The sequence below is a fragment of the Xyrauchen texanus genome, chromosome 32 (assembly GCF_025860055.1).
Source record: "Xyrauchen texanus isolate HMW12.3.18 chromosome 32, RBS_HiC_50CHRs, whole genome shotgun sequence".
In the NCBI taxonomy this organism is placed as follows: domain Eukaryota; kingdom Metazoa; phylum Chordata; class Actinopteri; order Cypriniformes; family Catostomidae; genus Xyrauchen; species Xyrauchen texanus.
This window is the reverse complement of record NC_068307.1, coordinates 36,683,937-36,708,793: the sequence shown is the minus strand read 5'-3', so window position 1 is coordinate 36,708,793 and position 24,857 is coordinate 36,683,937. Positions and strand designations below refer to the sequence as shown.

At 37.3% G+C, this 24,857-nt stretch overlaps 1 protein-coding gene across 1 annotated transcript in view; it reads left to right on the top strand.

Moving 5' to 3' along the window:
* Window positions 1-24,857, top strand: part of LOC127625886 (testis-expressed protein 264 homolog) — an 81,319-nt gene that overhangs the window by 4,452 nt on the left and 52,010 nt on the right. The window contains 1 exon segment of the mRNA XM_052101327.1: window positions 13,159-13,380. Within this exon segment, the coding sequence (XP_051957287.1) occupies window positions 13,159-13,380 (222 nt within the window).

Sequence of the window (24,857 nt, the reverse complement as noted above, 5' to 3'; positions counted from 1 at the left end):
TTGCTTTAGCAACAAAGGAAAAAAAATCCATGAATATATTTAGAAAACTTCCCATATTATATTCAATTTAATAATTAAATAATTCAATTAAATCATACTCTACCTTAACCACACTGTATTTATAAAATGCATTGGTTTGCATTTACATTTAAAGTATAACTTTGAACTTTTATAATGTATAGAAACAAAGTGCATAAATGTAACAATTCAGAACAAATACAATCTGAACAACATAATAAGTTGGCTCCGCCCTCCCTCACTCATCTTTGGTTCATTGGTTGACACTGCGTGTCTGATTGACAGGAAAACAGGTGAGGCTGTTAGTCTGAGCAGATAGTCATAACGAATGTGTGCGCTTGAGCATTTAGGCCTATATTATTTGATTTATTTTTTCGTTCTTTGAATTTGTTAATTCTATTCATTTAAATATTTTGATTATTTATATCTTAATATTTTTATAAATTGATTCGGCTCTTCTGAATTGTGAGCCGGCTCCCAACGTTCACCTACAAGAGCTGGCTCGCGAACGACCATCACTAGCAGTTTAATTCGTTTCTAATTCAAATTCAGGTAAACTGCACCTCCAGTGCCATTCTAAATGCATATTATAAGTGAACCGAACTATTGAACATCTTCATCTGAGATGCTGTTCTTGAGTAGCGCTCAAATATTGCGCACCGCAGTGAAGGCTAAAAATTTGAGCCTGACCGATGTGGGATTTTTGAGACCGATACCGATTTTAGAGTGGGAAAATTCACTGATTACCGATATGGTGACCGATATAGTTAATTTTTGAGCTGGAATGAAAACAGAACTTTTCTATGTGGATTTTGCACCGATATGACTATCGATACCCGATCCGTCTAAAAGCTTCAGTATCGGAGTCGATACGATCCAGGTATCGGATCGGTGCATCCCTACTCTACAGTCAGTTATTTATCAAAAACAACAAAAGAAACTTTTAATTCTAATCACACATAGCATGGATGCTGTAAAGAAACAATTCGACCAAACAAACACTACTGTCAAAGTCCCTGCCACAGGTCTTAAAGAGACAGTACAATTTTAGCACTTGTTCTACATATATAAGTAAATACTTGTAAATAGTACAGAGTAGGCATGTGAAAAACAAACGTGTAACAATATACTGTATGTATGCAATATAATATACTGAATTTCATTACAGCATATTTATTTATAAAGTACATGGACAAATAAAAAAACGAATAAATAAAATGTATATGTTCATAATTTAAGTTAGAAGTATGTGTACAATGTATAATGAATAAAAGCATTAGCTGAAAATAAATTATTTCATAGTGTATGCAAGCAAAATACATTAGAACTGAACTATACCAAAATTAATTTAAATTAAAAGCTAAATAGATCCATGATATCGTGATGTATCGCGATATATCGAATCGTGACGTGTATCTCAATATGCATCGTACTTTGAGGTGTCTCAGGTGATACCCAGCCGTAGTTTAAAGGCAGAAGCTAATAGTTTTTATAAAAGCACTTGCATTAATTCTTCTGTTAAAACCTATGTATTATTTGAGATGTAAGATTGCTTATATTGTCCATTTTACAGTAATTGTAGGCTTTAAGGGTTTGTTGACATTACATTGTCATGTCAAGTAAAATTGGCTGTAACTTAGAAGGATATAATAGGTAAGGGATTTTATCACACTAAAACCACGTTAACACGCATATTGTTTATGTCTTGTGGCTATACTTTTGTAAAAGTGAGTATGTTAACGTAAAACAATTGGCGCCCATTCACTTCCATTGTAAGTGCCTCACTGGAACCTAGATTTGTGCTTTTTAAAGAAAAGGAAGGATTTTTGTTGTGCTTATCAACATTTTGCCACAAATCCTGTTGAATTTAGCTTAACTTGTATTGAACCAATATATTCCTTTAAGGACACAAATTTTCATTAAAATGTTAACTTATAAAGCAAACTCTTAAAAAGCATCCTTTGATTAAAAACCCTGGCATGTTAACTAAGGTTAAGTGTAGGTCCCTGTTGGTGCTACACACAGTGTCTAGCTGAACAGTTGTTTGTGTCATAGTTACTTTTTGTGTATTTTAGCTCAGCTGCATTGACCTATTAGCATCCAGGAACAGAACTATCCATTTTATTATACAGCATATAAAAGTGCACATCCACTTTTCAACTGTCTTGGTTCAGGAAATATTTTCCTCATTAACTTTTTCCTTGTGGATTAATGTGAATTTAGTGATTTGGACTGTGGCATTGATTGATGGTGCCAGACGGGCTGGTTTGTGTTTTTCTGTATCTGCTGATCTCCTGGGATTTTCACACACAACATTCTAAAGTTTATTCAAAATGGTGCCAAAAAACAGTAAAACATCCAGTGATTGGCAGTTCTGTGGACAGAAAAACCTTGTTGATGAGAGAGCTCAAAGGAGATTGACCAGAGTGGTTCGAGCTGACAGAAAGGCTACGATAACTCAGATAACCACTCTGTACAATTGTAGTGAACACAATAGCATCTCAGAATGCACAACACTTCAAACCATGAGGCACATGGGCTACAACAGCAGAAGACCATGTCGGGAACTTTATTAGGACCATAGTGTAATAAAGTGCTAAGTGAGTGTATATGGACTGCCTCGCCATTTGGATTTTAATAAGCAGATAATTAAGAGCCTATGATTGGATAATTATTGTTGTGATTAATATGTTTCAGCTGGCAAGAATTCTTGTAACTCTAACCGATGCAGTGCAGAGCTTGTCATTTCTTAAACAACTATGCCGGAAACATATCCTGTGGTCGTGGAAAAGATGTTACTGTGTTTCAGAAGGGGCAAATTATTGGCCTGCATCAAGTAAAGCAAACAACTAAGGAAATTACTGAAATCACTGAATGTACTGAATGATAGGTTATCCCATCAATGGATTTTTTTTCTTCCCCGACGGCACGGGCATATTCCAAGACGACAATGCCAAGATTCATCAGGCCAAAATTTTGAGTCTTGACCATAACCTCATTGAAAGTCTTTGGGATGTGCTGGAGAAGACTTTACTAAGTGGTACGACTCTCCCGTCATCAATACAAGATCTCTGCCAAAAATGTATGCAACTCTGGATGGAAATAAATGTAGTGACATTGAGTAAGATTGTCGAAACAATGCCACAATGAATGCGGTGTCTAATGGCCATTTTGCACTGCACACCCTGTGGCTACTACTGCCAACAAGACAAATTTAGAACGTTCGTTTCAATGAGTCCAGTGTACATTGCCTCAAGCCACTGTGACGTGACTGCACTTCGCTCGCATCCGTTGTAGACAGGGTGTTATACCTCTACACCGAACGTGCGGTATGTTGTGCCAAAAGCATTTTCACCTATTATAATTATTACATTTTGCGCTGCACGCGCTGGCGATACTACTGCCAACAACATAAATAAATAGTTTAGAACGTTCGTGTCGGAAATTCGTGCTGTAGACAGAGTGACAAATTGTTCAAACAGCCAATGACAGACTCCAATTAAAACTCCAAATGTCAAAAAAATTCCAATGTAAACAAACCCACTAAAGGCTGCTAAAGGTGATTTGTTTTTTGAACGATTATTTAACGACATGCAGAAAACGTCCTTATTACCTGTCAGATATCATTAAAATAGATGCCATGAAATATCTCGCCTGTCTCTGTATGAGCCCTAGTTTTGGTACAGCGGCGAAAAAAGGCTGAGAACAGATTGTTAGTTAAAGAGCAATTTTGTTTTAAAGGTCTTATACAATAGATTTACATGCATCCAAGGTCAAAAACACTTTAATTTGGTCATCATTTTAATTGCAGCATAATTTTTCCCCCAGTGTCGACTCGTATAATGAGCCGTTCTAAAGCATTCATTCTAAACTCCTTTCAGAGAGCCTTCACTGCTCTGATTGGTCAGATGTCCCAGTCGGTTGTGATTGGTCTACTGCTTAGTGTAGTGTTTGAGGGGTGGTCAAAGCTGTTCGGGAGCAGCCAATGAAGACTAGAGGCTGGTTTTTTGTTACCAAATTACATTATTAATTATTACAGGAAGTAAGTCTGGAATTACTAACAACTCGTTTCAGGTGTTCAGAATCGGTTCTTTCTTTTGGGAGTCAATAACTCCATTTGTCGTGCACTTTGGTTTTTGAAATTTTGCAGACTTTTTTTTACATTCACAAACAGCTATATAACACACTACATGAAAGGTAATATTTGAAAAACTATAATAGGTGCTCTTTAAGCCAATCAGGTGATTTCTGTTCTCAGTCATTGTGCACGGCCGACCTACCGACGAACGGACTTAATGTCCAATGTCTAGCTAGCTACATGTTTGTCTGTATTACCATCAAACTTTTAAAACGAGTTTAAACATTCAGACAAGTGTTTGTCAAGCCAACATCAAAGTTTGTCTTCACAAACTTGACCTATCTTATTTAGTCTGATGTTTAACACTTAATAAAGGTGCTGTAAGATATATTTTTTTATGGAATAGTATCCAGAAGATGTTCTTTTATCACTGAAATAAGTGTCCTGAGTCCGGTCTTAATGGTATCTTTGATGTGTGGGGTTTTGAAAAGAGGGGTGATTTAACTCTGGCTAATTTAACTATCAGTCTCATGGAAGTAGAATGGCTAAAATCGCTTATGATTTTGATGAATTCGTATGATTACATTTCTTACACTTCCTGTCCACCTCCATTTCAACTGGTTCCATAGTATTAATGTGTTGTCAACCTACCACCAGAAATTCCAACGTTGAGTGACAGCTGGCCCTTGCCTTCCAAGGCTCATTGTCACAGACAGGCTATTTTTTCCCCCAAGTCCCCAATTAGCAACTGTCCAAAGCTCCTTTGCACACATCCATGGCCAAGTCCTGATCTAGTTCAGCTAATTGGCATAATGATCTCCGCTCATTAAGAGCGGAGCCTGGGGTGCTAAATCAGGGGTCAGAAGCTCCCAAAGTCTGATTAGAAAGAAGAAGAATAAGAATAAGAAGAGAGGAAAGAACAGGATTGGAAAACAATGATCTTCTCTGGGATGAAAGATTTTTACCCGTGGATTGGATTGACCACCCCGGCCCTCCCAGTTATAATTCACTGACTGCTACTGTTGTCTTGAGTCCTCTGCAAGCTTTTGGGAACTTCCTCTCATCAGGCCAAACAATATGGTGAAAGAGAAAGCCCATGGGTCTTAAGATGGTTGCCATGGATAAGAAGAGCTGGGCAGACTGGATCCTGCGATCCAGCCCATGAAAGACATTCCTGTCCCTAAGTGACTGAGAGATTTAGGGTTGGCTTTTTCTCTGTTCTTCATGATGGTCTTTTGCAACCCTCTTGTCAGTCAAAATCGAGAATAAACAGGCAGAGCAGACATCTTGGCAAATGTGGTCATGGATGGGTGGATTACATTGAGGGTAGACTAATGTGTGGGGTGAGAATAAGTTATGGAGACTGGGTGGCTGAATCCCATTCAAATCAGAATAAAAAGTTGTACTGCCAAGTAATGCACAGTATTTAATAAGCCTAACTGTAGGGTATTTATGATTGCCAAGCAACTTAGTGCATTAATATAGGCCACATTTGAAAATTATGTTTTCAGTTTCCTAACGTCGTCATTTTCATTTTTGTGGCTGATGTTTCCTACCATCTCTTACGCTACAGAAAACAGTTTTGCTATTAACCTCAAGAATTTTGAATCTATATTTAAAAACGGTGATATGTTACAAATATCGAGAGTTCATGGCAAATTTGCAGCAAATCACAAGCATGTGAAAATAATGAGTGTCAAGTTTGCGGCTAGTTACTCTAGATTATTTTTAAGGGAATTACTTTTGCAGCTTAGTGCAACTGTTTCTGTCTCCACATTATAACTGCAGAATTCGATTTACCAGATTAATATCCACCGAAAATACTTGAATCGCCTATTTGGGAGCATTTGAATGACTGAGGGTTACTGAAGATGGCGAATGTAAAACATGCAGACAGAAGTCATATAAATGTACACATCCTACAAACAGGACAGGATGCTACACTAGTCGTCCAATAACCAGCTAGTTCATGTAATATTTTTAGCTGTGGTGCTTTTAAAGGGTTGAATTGAGAAATGCAACTTTTCGGAACGTTTATGCATGTTGCATCGTGCTTTGTTTTTGCTTGTAGTTAATATCAGTGCAGTAAACTTCGAGAAGTTGCATCTCAATTCAAATGGTAAAAATGGTAAATGGTCTGCACTTATATAGCGCCTTTTTAACCTTTTCGGTATTCAAAGCGCTTTACACTGTTGACTTGTTCACCCATTCACACACACATTCATACACCAATGGCGGCAGAGCTGCTATGTAAGGTGCTAGCCTGCCATTGGGAGCAACTTGGGGTTCAGTGTCTTGCCCAAGGACACTTCGACATGTGGAGTCGTGTGGGCCGGGATTTGAACCACCAACCCTGCGATTAGTGGCCAACCCGCTCTACCAACTGAGCCACAGCCGCCACCACAACATTCACCTTGTTTTTTAAAGTATTGCTTGTGTATAAATTAAACACACTCAATATACATTTCTTACTTTAAATCAACTGCTGTAAGCAAAGTTACAATTTTTATGCATAGTCCACAGGTTTATTATTGTGTCTTGCTATGCTAATTCTTTATGGTGGGGGGTGTCTGACAGACAATGAATTGCTTTAATAAATTGTTGCAGAATGTTGTGCAGTGCAATGTTCTTAAGTAGTGTTGCACCCTATAGGCCTTTTCCCACTTACGTTTCTGGTACTTTTCCCTTTGTAACTTTCTAGATGAGAACTCTTACATGGAACGGTACTCTCGTGGAGAATTTTCCTCTTTTGCATTCGCATGTATCTATTATCGACCATTTATCTTGTGGTGCTTTTTGCAAAGAAGACGTACAAAAACTCACTCCGTGGCATCCCTACTAGTGACTGAATACATGTTTTCAACCAGCTGCCATGTTTTCAGGAAGAAACTGCCTATTCAGGAAGATATATGAATATGATGCACAAGCCACATGGACTATTTTTATGACACCTTGGTGTCCTTTTTTATCCATCCTTTTTTGTGTTTTCCACGTAAGAAAGAAAGTCATACGGGTTTGGAATGACACGAAGGTGAGTAAATTAATAGTCCTGTTACACAGAATCATCAACAGACGTCTTGTGACTGAATTCTGACTGGCTCTCACCGTCACATTTATTAGTATTTTCACAGTGTCCTATCTTTCTGAGGATGGCAGGAACATGAAAAGGCATTTGACTCTGAAGATACGGATAGAGGGAGTGACAGTTAGAGGAAAGGAAAGATGCAAGAGCTTTTTAAAGCCATTCTAAAGTAATAAATAAATTTGTCTGCCTTCCAATAAGCGCCTTGGAGTCGATTTCCCACAGGACTGCCACAACATCGTAACCCCAGTGACATTTCACAAATTTGCCTGAAATGGATTCGACTATGGCATGACAAGTAAAAACGACAAGCCTTAAAACAGAGCTGTTGTGCTGACAGTTACATATGCTCATCAGGGCCTCTGTTTTTCTTAGTCTAGTGTGTTGAATTATCTTTTACTTTTCAGGCACCTTTTCAGTTATGTGTATAAGGACTTGTCTTTTCACATATTCAACTCTGTCATTACCTAGTAGGGCAAAATGTGCCACCCTACAGTTAACCCAGAATGTCCTGAATCATCTAAATCATCTTTTAAAACCCACTTTTCACAGTATGCTTGTAGTGGATTAGTGGTTAAGGCCACATAGGGTTACACGGTATACCGGTGCTATGGTATTATCTTAGCTTCAAAATACTGCTGATGCCACTATATTTATTAATATATTAGTACCGTAAGTTATGTTGTATGTACGGTAGTAAATATTATTTTCGCTAAAGCTGTCTGCAATAACATTAAAAATGTATTATTTTTGTGTGGCGTCTCCTTCACGCAGTGCCCTTTAAGAGCACAAAATGCTGTTTAGAATTTGCCCCTTATATGGTATTGTTTACTTTTCGATGTGTGGTTTTCCCATGCTTCAAACACACACACACACACACACGTCTGAATCCCAGTGTCTTAATTTGATGTTTGTATCTCCTAATGGATAATATGGATTTAAATAAAACTTTGGAGAGTGAGAAGCTTTTTGAAAAAACACAATTCACGCAACGAGATTTGGAATTAGTTTGGGGTTTGCCTGATGAGACCAGGAAAACCCAATTTCTGTGAATGCCTACAAAGATTTCAAGCCAAAGGGCGAACACCAGCAACCTTATTAAACACTGCAGAATAAACACCGGTTAGTGCCACTTCATTTAACCTAAATGCTTAACATTTTCTTAGCATTTACAGATTTACAGTTTTTTCTAAAAAAATCTAACATTGCACTTATTTATTTTTTTCCAATTACAAATGCTTTTGGGAAATGCAGCCCAGATTGATTTGGCCACGGATTGATCACGTCCCTGAGCTGTGTGATCAAACCGGTGTGTGTGTGTCTGTAATCTGCATTCGTGCTGCTTTTTACCAGGAGAGAGGGGCTAATGCGGTTGTAATGAGAGGTGCTGAAGCAGTTGTAATAATGTAACGAGCTGCTCAAAATAGTCTTTTACGTTACAATATCTTTATTTTTATGTTACCAACATTCATATAATCACAGATTAATGGAATAAAAGTTTAAAGCCATTTCCGTTTGAACTGACTGTTTTGACGTGGCAAATTATTCTTCTTTTTTTTTTTTTCAAACTAATCAAACTAAGAATGCATTAGGTAACAAGTTAGTCCATTTGTGCATTCTCCCAGTTCATCCATCAGTTAATTTCTCCACTCTGGAGCAATAAGTGGAATGGCTAGTTTCTTATAATCACTATGACAAACTGTGTTAAAAATGAAGACACTATCGTGTGGTAACGTGATACTACTTGGTATTTTGATACTTTAGTTGGTATAGTATTGTAAAATATGATTATGGTATCATGACAACCTTAAGTCCACAGGTGAGGAGTAGTGATTAGTGGTCTTCTATTCTGTTCTACACTGCTGTTGGAGTCCAAAATAAGCCCAGTTGATTAAACATTGGACAGAACATGGAAAATCCTTAAAGATTTAGTTGTTGTGATCTAATTTGTAATGTAGTGCTGTGTTGGAAGAGATTTAGTCTCAATTTCTGTCAAATTCTCTGAGTAATTGAAGGTTGACAGGCCAGTCTGTTAAAACATACTCTCAATGAACAACACCTGCTGGGAGCACACTGGGACAAAAGATATCCTGCTGACTTGGTCCTCAAGATGCTCCAGCTGTGAGAAGACTACTCTTTCAAAGAAACATGTTTTCGGAAGAGTTTGGCTACGTACACATGGAAGTTTTGGGAATGACAACTGCACTTAAATGAGGTATTGAATCCCCTAGATTATCATTTTGTTGGCCTTGTTCATAAAACACAAGCAAAACAAATGTGTGTTGGTCTAATTCTACCATAAATTGACCCACTGAATTCAATTAAACCATTTATGGAAGAATGGATTCATGAACGATTCACACACTAATTTGTCCTGCTCATATTTCACGAATAATGCCCAGTGTGTGCACAGAATACACCATGATATGTATTACTCCCCTTACAAAAAAATCAAGACATCTGGCAAATTATCCACAAACTTGCCAAAAATTTGCAGCAAATTTGCCAATCAATATTTTCACATACAAATGAGCTTTTGATTCACTGCAGTTGTTTGCCAGAATTTTGCAGCTCCAGTAGTGGTGAATCTGCAGTAAACCTTTGGCAGCAATGGACAATTTGCCGCAAGTTTGCAGCAAAGCGAATTTTGCGAATTTGCTGTCAAGTTTGCCATAAACTCTCGATTTTTGTAAGGGTCAGCTTGCTGATGATAATGGTATTGTGGGCAAATACATGCTATTTTCTTGGTGTAAAAATGTACAACATGCATCAAATGGTTGCTGATATATACATAAATGTACTGTACATGACCGAAACGGCATTAATTAAATTGAAAAATTAATAAATGCTGTCATTCACTACAGAAACTGCAATATCCTCCACTATGTTGAAAGTTTACATTTCCTCCCAACTCAGAAACTTGGCTATTAAATTATCTCTGAATTTCCCAGTCGTAATTATGACTTGAGGGGTCATTCATGTGCTACTTCCGAGTCGGAAACTCATATTTACGATAATTCCAAAAGCACGTGAAGGCAGCAAAACCCTTACAAAAAACGAAACTAGCTGCGAACTTACAGCAAATTTGCCGCTTGTTATTTTCACATGCAGATGAGCTTTTGATTTGCCGCAAATGTTTGTCAGAAATTTCACAGGTATTGGTGAACTTCTGGCAAACCTTTGGCCACAATGTACAATTTGCCGCAAAGCTTATTTGCATGTGAAAATTATCACTGAAATCTTGATTTTCGTAAGGGTAGACATCTATTTCCTGTTTTTAGAGACTACAGGATAAGCTACATATGGTTACGGCAATGGCTTATTCATAACGCAAGTTACGCATTTAGCATGCAACATTCACACAAGTTTGCTTTCTGAATAGACACTGAAAAGAAATGATTTAAATCTTTATGAATTTATAAAAAATGTATGCTTCAAGTTTAATGCTTCAATGTATGAGACTTTCAGTTTGGAACAACCCTTCAACATGGCGGCCACAATCGTTCTGCCTTCGAAGTGCCCTTTGCAGGGCAATTTTAAGCAGCAAAACGTTCATCCTACTGTTGCAGAATTCACACATGAACACTAGAAAAAAACTGTCTACTACATTTTAAACTCTTGTCTTGTTCTCAACTTCCCTGATTGATATTTTTCATGACTGGCAGTGGAATCTATTCCTGATGGGCACAGCAGAAGGCTTAGTGTGACCTAGAAAGCTACGAGATGAATGAACACCCCTCCAATTTAGAGGATGGATATTGTTGGAAATGTTGCATCCTCTTTCCTAAACAGACCTTCATCTGTCACAGCCCAGCTTCACCTATCCAGTACCTCTCTCTCCCAACCCTTAAGGGACCTAATCCCTAAACCGAGACAAGGTTGTACAATCCATAACAAATTTCCCTGGTGTCCTCATTTGCATACAAGCATTCCTCCGGTAGGTAAAATGTAAGAGCCAAACATGAAAGTGACAGTTGGGCATCGGTCCACCATTACCGAATCTGCCAGATGCCTGGCAATTAAACGCAGGATTGTCAAACTACAACTTAATTTTTTTTCCACAACACTATGCCACCTGCTCATACAACTTTATCCTGTATTCAAATACTTCTGTCTGAAATTTCTTTGTTTATCTTATTAAGAGTGATTTTGCTCTATGACTCACCAAATCATGGACGCTTCATATTGTCTTTGAACATAACTAGGCTATAGTGAGTCAAAAGTGATGGAGTTCTTCCTGTTTATTGTTTAATGTGTATGATTACCAGCACGAGTCTGTTTGGTGATAACTTTAGGCAGCTGATGGGTTTTAATAGCGTGCTGGGCAAGCTGACAACAGGGAATGCTTGGAGGGACAAACTATTATAAAAGAGATTGAAATGGCTACATTCATTATTCGCTTTTTGTTTTTGAGGAACGTGTATGTTTTACAGTAGGGCTGTGGCAATACAATCATATTTTGATATATCACAATGCTTTTTCTTGCAATATTTCATCCGTTGACACTATAGATCTTCGTTTAAGTAGGCTATGTATATTTTGTATTTATTCATGTGTGCATTCATAAAACTTGTTTGGTTAAAGCACCTTCAATGAAGCACCGTGCTGGATAAAAGTGAAGTGAGCTGCGTGAGAGAGCCTAATATATACAATGGAAGAAGCAAAACTTTTTTTTCTCTTCAATGAACGAAACCACTTTATGCAAACTAAGTCTGTGTTTATACTTCTCGGGCCATTGTTTTAAAATGAGTTTCTTGAGGAAAATGAGATCTGTCAGTCAATTAAAAAATGTAATCGTGATTAATCGCATAATTTTTCATAGTTAATCGTAGATTTTGAAAGTACTGAAATTTGACTCTATATTCTTATTTTCCTGTCAGAATCCTCTTATTGTTTTGTTTTCAATCCTAAGAAGGAAATATGTTGCAATAATGCCCCTTAAATAACAATAATATACAACAGTAATTCAATACATAATAAATAATTCTAATTAATTTTATATATATATATATATATATATATATATATAACAAAAATTCAGATAATTAAAATTATAATCAATAATTACATTATTGAGGTAGACGAGTAAAGCATTGATAAGACAATAAAAAAAAGTGGCTTTAGAAGGCAGGAGATTGTTTATCATTGGCCTACAGTCAATAACTTTTGCGATTTTGAATTTGTCAATCTGTCCAAGACAGATTTATTATTAAGACTTTTCTAAGGACGCGTAAATGTACATGTGTCAGACGGATGCTTTTGGAGCGTCTCACTTTGGTTGGGTCGTGTCATAAAGACAGCGTTAAGTTACAGTTAGTTTAAAACTTAGAAAACATGTCTTGAGATTCCTACATTCAGAATGCACTCTGTCCAGCTGTTTAGAACGCATTCTAATCTTGTGCTGTCGCTGGTGTCATGCAAATGTGGTTTGTTCTCTGTACAGTTGCACTTTCCCTATGCAGTTGGAGTTTTACTTACTGCCCCTCCTGGAATCAGGTGGTACTTCAAGCTTGAATTTCTCCGATGGTAGGTCAATTGGTTGGAGATGTGTTTTTTATGTAATTAATTGCACTGAATTAATGCATTATAACGACTATCCTAATTTTAACAAGTCATTAAAGCTCTTTAACTAGCCGAGTTCTACTAGGTCAAGAAATGATTGGATGTGGGATAAATATTACCAAACAAAAATCTTAACTAAACAAAAACATCAATGCATTTCATTGTTGTGATACAACAATACATAATTGTTAGGCAAACTAAAAGAACCTATTAAGTATAAAGTAGCCTTAAAACTGAATCAATTCATGCTATCTTGCGGTTATGCTGGATCTACATTGTGCTTTTGCCACAGTTTCAATCGCAGTCCAATTATGGTATTCTGATGCATTGCAATTAATCGCAAAGTGTATCGTTATTTGGGTATCAATACTTAATCGTATACCCTACAGTATGTAATGTTTGTTAATCTGTATTGTAGGTTCCGGGACACAAGTGTCGCTATGCAGTTGGCAGTATTTTGAGTGAAGGAGACGAGGAACCCAATGAGGAACAGCAGCAACTATATGAGAAGCACGGCTTCCGGGTGTACTCATTCCCAGAGGTCACACACGTTGTCACAGCCTCTTTCCCTCACCGAACCCCCCTCTCTATTTTCCTGGGAGTGCAAAAGGTCTATCCACAACTCAACAGCTACATCAAGGTAAGGGCTTCCTCACCATTATTAACAGAAAATATGTTCTCTACCTCCAGATAAATCTAAAAGTCACTTCTAGAATTCTAAGGTGATTTCCTAGCCGAAGCTTTACAACTTGCCCTGTCATATCACTTGAGAATGAAGAACATGTTGATAGAGTTATCTCACCATTGTCCCATTCAGGTGCAGTAGGTGCTACAATTTGAAGATACACTGGTGGCCAAAAGTTTGGAATAATGTACAGATTTCGCTCTTATGGATAGTAATTGGTACTTTGATTCACAAAAGTGGCATTCAATAGGACCACAATATATAGTCAAGACTAGTGCCAGACAAATTTATTTGTCAGCCGATATTATCATCTGATATTAGCCTTTCACAGATATATCGTATCTATGTTTACCGATATGCGCAGATTATGAACATATAATGCAGAAAACAATGCTTGGGGTGATTTAGAATAGTGTCATAACAAAGTTTGACAGTTAAGCGTTATCTTCACAGTAAGTTAACTAGTTTGTGAAATAACTACTGGAAAGTTAATAAACAATGAACCCATCATTTTCCTTTTTCAATATAGCTAATATAATGTTAATTCTGTCCCTGACAACCATGTCATGTCATGTTTATCACATCTGTTTGCTGTTAGCCAGCTATAGTTTGGCAGTGCAGTCAGTAACGTAGCAGATTGAAAGGTAAACATCACAGCATCTTTTTGCAGCTCAGCAGACAATGGTATGGTGATGAATTGTGTCTGTTGAGTGCTGATTTCATGCTACGCTGTTACATAGTTGGTGAGATACAATGCTGGAAAGTAAATAATCAACATCCATCTTTTACTCTCTGTGACAAAGAGCTTATAGCTAACAAGCTAACCACATAGCTACTTTCATAGCTTTTCAGCTGTGTGGAAGCTAATGTGTAAACATGTATCACCAAACTATTTTGTTTAGGATTCGCAGTTTGGTACCCCCTTCAACCGAACAATCGAGTCATTACATTTACAAAATGTCATATGTAAAAGTCTGGTTTTCCACCGTTGAAAGCTTCCCCTGAACTTGTATAGCAGAATACAGTGTAACACAACCTTTACAACCTGCCTCTAATTGACTGGCAGTATTAAAATAGTCTGCATATGACTGATACTAAACATAGAGTACTGATGTTTATTTAGCTATTTATTTTATTTGAATGTATTATTTATTTAAACAGTCAGCCATTGACTGATACTAAACATACAGTACTGATTTTTATTTAGCTATTTATTGTATTTATATTTATTCTTTATTTTAATGGTCAGAATTGACATACTAAACAGTACTGATGTTTTTAAGCTATTTATTGTATTTATATTTATTCTTTATTTTCTCAGTGTTCATTTCTAGAATTAGTTGACAGTGTATAATAATAATGTGAAATATTCTTTGATAAAAAAATTTGTTTAAGAAAGCAGACTTCTGAGTACCTAGCATAGTCATATTGGTTCAAAATCGGTGCACAATCCACATAGAAAAGGTTTGTTTTAATTCCAGCTCACAAATGAACTACAGGTGAAACTCGAATAATTAGAATATCGTGCAAAAGTTAATTAATTTCAGTAATTCAACTTAAAAGGTGAAACTAATATATTATATAGACTCATTACAAGCAAAGTAAGATATTTCAAGCCTTTATTTGATATAATTTTGATGATTATGGCTTACAGCTTATGAAAACCCCAAATTCAGAATCTCAAAAAATTAGAATATTGTGAAAAGGTTCAGTATTGTAGGCTCAAAGTGTCACACTCTAATCAGCTAAACACCTGCAAAGTGTTCCTGAGCCTTTAAATGGTCTCTCAGTCTGGTTCAGTTGAATTCACAATCATGGGGAAGACTGCTGACCTGACAGTTGTGAAGAAAACCATCATTGACACCCTCCACAAGGAGGGAAAGCCTCAAAAGGTAATTGCAAAAGAAGTTGGATGTTCTCAAAGTGCTGTATCAAAGCACATTAATAGAAAGTTAAGTGGAAGGGAAAAGTGTGGAAGAAAAAGGTGCACAAGCAGCAGGGATGACCGTAGCCTGGAGAGGATTGTCAGGAAAAGGCCATTCATATGTGTGGGGGAGCTTCACAAGGAGTGGACTGAGGCTGGAGTTACTGCATCAAGAGCCACCACACACAGACGGGTCCTGGACATGGGCTTCAATTGTCAAACGTCTTACCTGGGCTAAAGAAAAAAGAACTGGTCTGTTGTTCAGTGGTCCAAAGTCCTCTTTTCTGATGAGAGCAAATTTTGCATCTCATTTGGAAACCAAGGTCCCAGAGTCTGGAGGAAGAATGGAGAGGCACACAATCCAAGATGCTTGAAGTCCAGTGTGAAGTTTCCACAGTCTGTGTTGGTTTGGGGAGCCATGTCATCGGCTGGTGTTGGTCCACTGTGCTTTATTAAGTCCAGAGTCAACGCAGTCGCTCTACCGGGACATTTTAGAGCACTTCATGCTTCCTTCAGCAGACAAGCTTTATGGAGATGCTGACTTCATTTTCCAGCAGGACTTGGCACCTGCCCACACTGCCAAAAGTACCAAAACCTGGTTCAATGACCATGGTATTACTGTGCTTGATTGGCCAGCAAACTCGCCTGACCTGAACCCCATAGAGAATCTATGGGGCATTGCCAAGAGAAAGATGAGAGACATGAGACCAAACAATGCAGAAGAGCTGAAGGCCGCTATTGAAGCATCTTGGTCTTCCATAACACCTCAGCAGTGCCACAGGCTGATAGCATCCATGCCACGCCGCATTGAGGCAGGAATTAATGCAAAAGGGGCCCAAACCAAGTACTGAGTACATATGCATGATTATACTTTTCAGAGGGACGACATTTCTGTATTTAAAATCCTTTTTTTTTATTGATTTCAAGTAATATTAAAATTTTCTGAGATTCTGAATTTGGGGTTTTCATAAGCTGTAAGCCATAATCATCAAAATTATATCAAATAAAGGCTTGAAATATCTTACTTTGCTTGTAATGAGTCTATATAATATATTAGTTTCACCTTTTAAGTTGAATTACTGAAATTAATGAACTTTTGCACGATATTCTAATTTTTCGAGTTTCACCTGTATATCGGCCACCATATCGGTAATCGGGGAATTTTCCCAATCTAAAATCCAAAAATCCTATGTCGGTCTGGCTCTCGTCATTAATAACGTGAAAAATTACTTTTACAATTTGAATAAATTAAATTCTTAAACTAAAAATAGTTCTCATCAAAAAATCCTTCATGTGCACCAATGACAGCTTTGCAGATCCTTGACATTCTAGCGGTCAGTTTGTCCAGATTCTCAGTTGACATTTCACCCCACGCTTCCTTGCCATAGATGCAGCTGTCTTTTCGGGCACTTCTCTGGCACCTTACAGTCTAGCTGATCCAACAGAAGCTCAATGGGTTTAAGATCCATAACACTCTTTTCCAATTATCTGTTGTCCAATGTCTTTGTTTCTTTGCCAACTCTAACCTTTTCCTTTTGTTTTTCTGTTTCAAAAGTGGCTTTTTTTCTTTGCAAATCTCCCCATAAGGCCTGCACCTCGGAGTCTTCTCTTTACTGTTGTACATGAAACTGATGTTGGGTGGGTAGAATTCAATGAAGCTGTCAGCTTAGGACACGTGAGGTGTCTATTTCTCAAACTATAGATCCTGATGTACTTATCCTTTTTGGCCTTCCACATCTCTTTCTGTCATTGTTAGAGCTTTTGGAAACTGTAGTGTACACCTTTGTATGAAAAAATCAGTTTATTAGCTATTTCAAGCAATGTATAGCCTTCATTCCTCAAAATAATGATTGACTGACAAGTGTCTAGAGAAAGCGGTTTCTTTTTTGCCATTTTTGACCTAATATTGACCTTAAGACATGATAGTCCATTGCATTCTCTGACAACTCAAAAACAAACACAAAGACAATGTTAAGCTTCATTTAATTAACTAAATAGCTTTCAGTTGTGTTTGATATAATGGCAAGTGATTTTCTAGTACCAAATTCGCAATTTAGCATAATTACTCAAAGATAAAGGAGTGATGGCTGCTGGAAATGGGGCCTGTCTAGATTTGATCAAAATGACTTTTTTCAAATAGTGATGGTGCTGTTTTTACATCAGTAATATCCTGACTATACTTTGTGATCAGTTAAATGCCACTTTGCTGAATTAAAGTACTAATATTTTTCCGAAACAGTGAAATCTGTACATTATTCCAAACTTTTGGCCGGCAGTGTAAATCAGATAAATTGCCAGCATTGTGTAATAAATTCTCAGAGTACCTCTGTTTCCTTCAACATGATGGGTGAACTGTAGTGTAAAGGCTCTTGAGGAATGAATGCCTAGTCTCTCTTTCTATCTGGATGGATGGAGACAGTAATTATTAAGCAGTAGACTTAATCATAGCAATTAAGGAAGAAAGAAAGAAAAGGAGCAGGGGAGAAGTGCAAAGAAAGCAACAAAAAAGAGTTACAGGACTGGAAATTGGGTGAGAGGATTGGAGAGATGGAGGGACAGAAAGGCTTGGTGTTGGAGAGGATATTTTACCTCCAAAATGTTTAACTCGTGTCTTTAAAAAAAAAAACATGCTCCAGGTTTTTGACTGGAGCATATAACATTTTAAGGTTTCTTGTTAAGGTAGCAGATTTAATGGCCATCACATGTTCTCCATACTTGCTGACACCAGTGTGTGTAAGCCCCTTCAGACCTCCCCATCATCTGCCCTGATGCAACCTCAGTGTGAATGCAACCAATAGGCTGAAGCTTCATCCTCCTCACCTGACTCAAGATCTGCCTGCTCAACTGCTAGATAAATTAGCACCTCCTGTTTGAGTCATTCCCCCTTCCTTTCCCATGCTTGTTTACTTTCTGTCCTTCATCGGGATCTTTATATCATCAACCTACATTTCTAGGCATCATAAAGTAATCCATATGACTCCAGTGGCTTAATCTATGTTTTCTGAAGCAATCCAGTTGGTTTCAGGTGAGAATAGATCAAAATATAACTCCTTTTTCACTGAACATCTCGCCATTGCAGTCTCTAGGCACTATCATTATTTTAAGCTCGATTTCACTTCCTTGTGCTTGACGCATGCACATAGCGCTAGCGTATATTCTTAGTGGGTAATGTGGTGTTTAAAGTATTACATTTGTAAACATTTTCAAAATCATGTGGTTTTAAAGTGCCGATACTTAACAGAATTGAGATGATAATTTTTTTGACAGTGCCTATCCGGAGTATGTAGATGTCATGAAGCGATGGACCAATGTTTGTTTTCTTAAAAATCATTATCTACTTTGAGTTGATATGACAGCTAAAAACTGTACAGGTTGAGCCTGAAATACATTTTTACTCCAAATAACACTTAAAGGTTTTTTGTTCTCCGTCTGAATCACTTGTTTCGGTAGTTTTTACATTGTGTCTTGAGACCAGAAACTCAAAACAGGCAATTAGAATCATCTTGGCGCCGCCCGGTGTTTGCTCAAGAAAACTGTGGATAGGCATTGTAATACAGCTTGAAATCATGATCGCCAAGGGGACAGCTGTCAAGATATATAGTGAAAAAAGAGTTACATTTTAGTCTTTTCTAACCCAAATCAAACTGGATTGCTTCAGAAAACATTGATTAAACCACTGGATTCATAAAGATTACTTTTATGTTGACTTGATCTCCTTTTTGGAGCTTTAAAGTCCTGATCGCCATTTATTTGCATTGTATGGATCTACAGCGCTTAGATATTCTTCTAAAAATCTTTGTGTGTGTTCTGCAGAAGAAAGTCATGTTTGATGGCATGAGGGTGAGTAAATGATGAGAGGATTGTTTAATTTTTGGTTAATTTTTATTTTAAAGTACTGGAACCTTATGATTTTCATGATTTTCAGTTCCATTAACAGGTATAGTTTGATTCTCAAACAAATGACACTAATGAGCCAGTTCTTTTGAATCTGCAGCTTTATATCTGCTTTGTTGAAACTTTAAATGATCTTAGCATGTGGTAATAGACTGCACAGGCCAGTAAATGCAATAAGAATTGTATCTCTTATTTCTAAATTATACTTTCCTCAAAAGTACTATAAGAAACATTACTGGAACCGTTACTGGAACTGTTATGGAACAGGAATCGTTAAGATGGTCATGCTGGTCAGGCTGGTTTTAGAGGGGATTTGATTTTTTTATTTGGTCTCATAGCCTGGCCAAGCTGGATTAGAATGGGAGGCTAGCCTGTCTCCCAGCCTGACCAGCTAAAAATATTCAAAACCCCTCTGAAAGCAACCAACTGACCAGCTGCTGGGCGACCAGCTTAAACCAGCCAAATGGCTTAAATAATGGCCAAGCTGGTTTAAGCAGTTTTTTTTTCAGCAGGGTAATCGTACATCAACTTTGAATTTTGAAGCCACAGTGTTTTTAAAATTTTAATGTGGCTAAATAAGAAATACAACTACTATAAGCTTGTGAGTATAAGTGGCTGATGTAATGGACAATCATTATAGTCCTTAGAGCAGCTTGCTACTAGGGATGGGCATTCATCAATAATTTGTTATTTGAATATTTAAACTCATAAAAAACGAATATTTGAATATTCTATTATTTAAATGAAGATAATTAATGAGAAAGAGACGTTGTAAAATTATTTTAGTCATGAAGGTTGTGTCACCTTTAAAAAAAAAAAACAAGCTTCTAATTATATTAAAAACAAGCTTATGTCATGTCCTGTGTGTTTTTTATAATTAAACAAGCAATGCGTGAAAACTTGAAAGCATGTGCTCACGCAAAGCGAAGAAAAAAAAATGCTAATGAAGTAGACTGATGCAGTTAACGTACAGGACGAGTATAAACACTTGGTATATAATAGTTATCATATTTATTTTGTATCTCATGTCATATTTTTGTTGAAAAAACAAGCATATCCATGTGCTCAGTAAACTATACTCATTTATTCACACCAGTTTAAATGATGGAATGTCCCTTACCTCAGCTAGCATAGTCTTTCTCAGATGCCATGTTTGTTGTTTACAGAAGCGTCGTGGGGATTACTTTGCAACAGGGACGCTGCTTTCTAACGAGCTGCACCTATATGAGAGTAAAGTGTATACCGCTTATACAGTACATTTAAACAGGAACCCAGCTTTCTCGCAGTAAGCCACATTCTCACAACAACCCACCTTTTGGTGTCCATCTGAATGTACCGACAGAACCGTTTGCTCAACAAATGTGATCAACTTCTAATTTCTAATGTAATGGTCATACAATAATGCTTGGCGCAATAAGGTTTCCTAGCCCACCCAGAAACCCTTGTGCTACAGCAAATTGTTTGAGATTGTATTACATATCAGTTATCAATTATTAACAAAACTTCTTGTCTGACCATAGAGTGCTGCTGTCTGTTACATGATATTTTTCTTTGTTTGCTGTCTTATCACATTGTGAGAAGACAGATTTGTTAAGTTGGAAGTTAGCTGTGGAATTTACAGAGGTGTTTGGATTGTGCAATATGTCTCAGAAATAAAGGGTTAGGTCACCCAAAACAAACGTTTTGTCAACATTTTTAGAGAAATTATTTACACATATTGCTCTTGAGGTAACAGCGGCAATATCAAAGTTTGACCTGGTTAGTAGCTTAACATCAACAAGTGCATACACACTTCAGCTTTAACCCACTAGCATGTAATGTGTTCTGTCGAGCAAATGTTCAGCAGTTTTTTCTTATCACATTAAACATCACATATAGCTTGATCTTTCCTTGTGCTTTCATTGGTTATGCTACATAGCACAACTCCGATATCGGCATATGTACAGTAGCAACTGCATATGCATCCCATTACAAGACCTGCAGATACCCGGCCCTAATCAACACCCAGGATCCTACCAAACACAGAGCGGTTCTTTTTTAGCACCTACATTCACTCTGCTCTCTTGATCCCTCACAGGCGGCCTTTTCAAAATCACTCTTAAATATAACTTTTAAGAGTGAAATTCCATTTGAAATATGATTTCAATAAATTCCATTGAAGCTCCCTTTTTTCTTGACAACAAAAGGCTAAAATTTCTCATCATGAATAATCCATGGCACAGGCCTTCCATAGCTAGTGTGGGCTGCAGACGATTAAACTTTTCTTATAGTCAGAATAAGTCATTTGAAGGCAGTTGGCAATGTGAGACAGAAGGCTAGTCCCCAGTGTGTGTTCCATGACCCTCTGGTTCTGTGGGCAGATTGCACGTTGGCGATTCTAATTCTGACTAGGACAACAGAAAGTGTTGAACACACTTTGCCGGATTCAGGTGGAAACATTGTTCTGCTTCCTTTGTGTTTATAATGTGCAATAATGTGAAATTACGGTATCGGTTAAACATGCATGTGTGCCCACAAAATGTAATCCCTTATCCTTGAAAACACTTAAAGACTTATATTGGAAGATGATCCTGAGCTTTATCTAGGGACCAGAATATCAAAGAAACTTGGGGGTGGGCTCTTTTGACTTGGGTTAGTATGCAACTACCTATTAATCACCCCCATTATGGTATGAGGAGTTTTGCTTCAACATGAATTAATATGAGGAGGAAATTTAATACATAATATAATAACTGTGAATTTGGCGACAGTAGGTCGAAAGTTTTGCTGCTTAAATCAGTCGATGTTTGCTGAAATTTGAATCACTTGTTGAACATCTAAGAGCTCCAGTTACCGGAGCTGCATCCGATGCCATATATTGTCACAGTATGTATTGTATTTGTTGAACGCACTTATCTGCCGGCAAAAAAGTATGTTCTTTTTGGTATGTATGCGAGTAGCAGGGTTTCCGTTAGCCTGTAAATAATGTTTTGACTGTAAAAATGTCCTAATGTCTGACAAATTCAAACATGGTCGGACACAATATTAACACGAAGTGTCAGCTGCTACTTTAGTTGATGCCACAAATGCACAGTGCAACACCATCCCAATGATTACAGCGTTTTCGCTCCCACGGAGGTTTAAACTTTACCAAAGCTTGCAGAGTTCTAATCCGTGACTACAGCGGGTTTTATACCACTGGCAAAAACAGCCTGAGTTATTCCCTTCTTACGTACGCGCAGTGAGAATCTTCTCATTTAAAACTTGCGTTGCCGTCTTCTGGAGGTGCTTTTATGCTATGAAAAATCTGAGGAGAATAGTCATAAAGCATAAAGTGTCAAGAAAAGAAGCCAAGGTGAGAATTAAGATGACATAACTTGGGGTGGCCGATATGACCAAAATCTTACATCACAAAATGAGTAATTTTATATCATGATAACAATATATATCACAGAGTATAGTCATTTTTTAAACCAGTTAAAATGGGCTTTTACTGTATATTAAATAACCATATTTTTCATAACTTTTTTTTAAATCATTACTATAATGCTAAATTTCACATTATGCCACATTTCAGTCTGATATGTTGTTGACCTTATTATTATTAAAAATTTCCTCAAGAAATTCAAGATCTTCCCAAAGCAATGTAACAAAGAATATAATAGGCTACAAACGTGTATATAGGCCTAAAACCCCCCTGAAAACACTTGCAGAAAAATAACCTAAGTTATGTAAACACTTCTTTTAGAAAATAAATATCAAATAATTATAAACCCTTCTTGCAAAAAAATGAATGACCGAAATAATGTGGAGTGCATCTTTTGCCTTTATAATATTCTTTTGCGTGCTTCATTTTGAACAGGTAAAATGGATTGAACCCACACCAGATGGCGCACCTTTTGTAATAGCAAGTTCCTCTTAATTTTCTGTGATGTTATTTTTCTTCAGGGTTTTCCTTGGGTCAAAAGTGATTTAAGTTGCACAAGTGATCCTGATCTGGTTTTCCTGTAAATTTCGGGAAGCCTGCTGGACTCACCCGCACTTGCGTGCTCCAGAGAAAGCGCACGTGACACTCTCATGAAACACAGATGCATGTGTCAGATAGATTTCGGTTATTTTAATATTTCTTTGTAAAGGAAAGGACACGTGGTAAATATCATTGTGTTTTTGTTGCTTTGCCTGCTTTTGCTCCCTGGTGAATGTGTTTTTTTATTATTAGACGCTTATTCCATAACAGCTGTTTATTTATTTATTTATTTATTTATTTTTACATAGAAAGCAGCTATATAGAACAAACGTTTGCCGTTTTGTTTCATTATTATATCACATTATAATGCATAGTCAATCGTGTTACAGCGCAAAATCAACACCGAAATGAAATGGCCGGATTTCCAGTTTGTCCGGCAAACGTTATCATTCACGGACACGTTGGCCAGCACCAACATTTCTTAGTGGAAACTCTGGTGAGTAGTATGAATAGATTTCGGATACTTCATCCAGGGACGTGGGCATTTTCTCATGACCCAAATATATTACATAAGAACAACAACCGCAAAACCTTTCTGCTCTGGTTTTGTTAAACATGCGTTGTTTAAGCACTATTATCTTGGTATATATATATAGCACTTATAGTTCAGAAGTGCCGTCCGCCTCGTGATTCACTGCCGTTCCTTTAAATCCAGTGTTTTGAACATGACCTCGCCTCTGCTCCCAGTGTGTTCTTGCAATAATGTGTGTCGGAGAAGGGTGCTTCTCAGCAATTCGTCTGAATCGGGTTGATTTAAGGCTACATTAACTTTCGGAAGCAGCATGTTGATTTCCTGTGTGATCATGTAGGCTTTTCATCAGCCAGTGGAGCACCTGCCGCACTGCATATTTTTCTAAAGGATCCCAATATTAGGAAAAAGGGGCTGAAATACGTTTTTAACATGGTCCACAATCACTTCATCTCACCCTGGAGCATCATGTAAGATGAGTTTGCATTATAATTTCATTGTAAAATATAGATTTTACAAGTGCAAAAGTCATTTACAAGTTGTAACTAGCCTGAAATTAGTTAGCTCCTTGTCAATTCAAGCTCATATTGTTTTTAACTTCATCACACCTGTTTAGACCACGATAAAGCAGATACGCTACATTTTACATCAATGGCGACTTAGTATAACTCCTGCATGTCACGGAGATCCTCAACAGTCCTCATCAAGGCCAGGAAGAGCGAGATAAGGTGGAAATTGTCAGGAGATCATGACTGAATGAATGAGATCAATATTTGGTCAGTCTTAGCCTTTCATTTCCTTTTACCTGAGCACACAGGAGAAACAGTAACTTTTTTTGTACCCTGCTTGCTTTCCTGCTCCCTTGCTGCTGTGTATTGATCCAGGAGCCTCAGGTTACCTCTGCAAGATAACACCACATGCTCGTTACTTCTTGGTTGTTTGAATAACCTCAGTATCTTGGTGCAATTAAATTTTGTTTCTCGCAACATCTACATCTTTGGGATTAAAGGGTTAGTTCATCCATTTACTCACCCTCCCATCCCAGATGTGTTTGACTTATTTTCTTCAGCAGAACTCAAACAAAGATTTTTAGAAGATTATCTCAGCTCCTTAAGTCCTTTGAATGCAAGTGATGATGA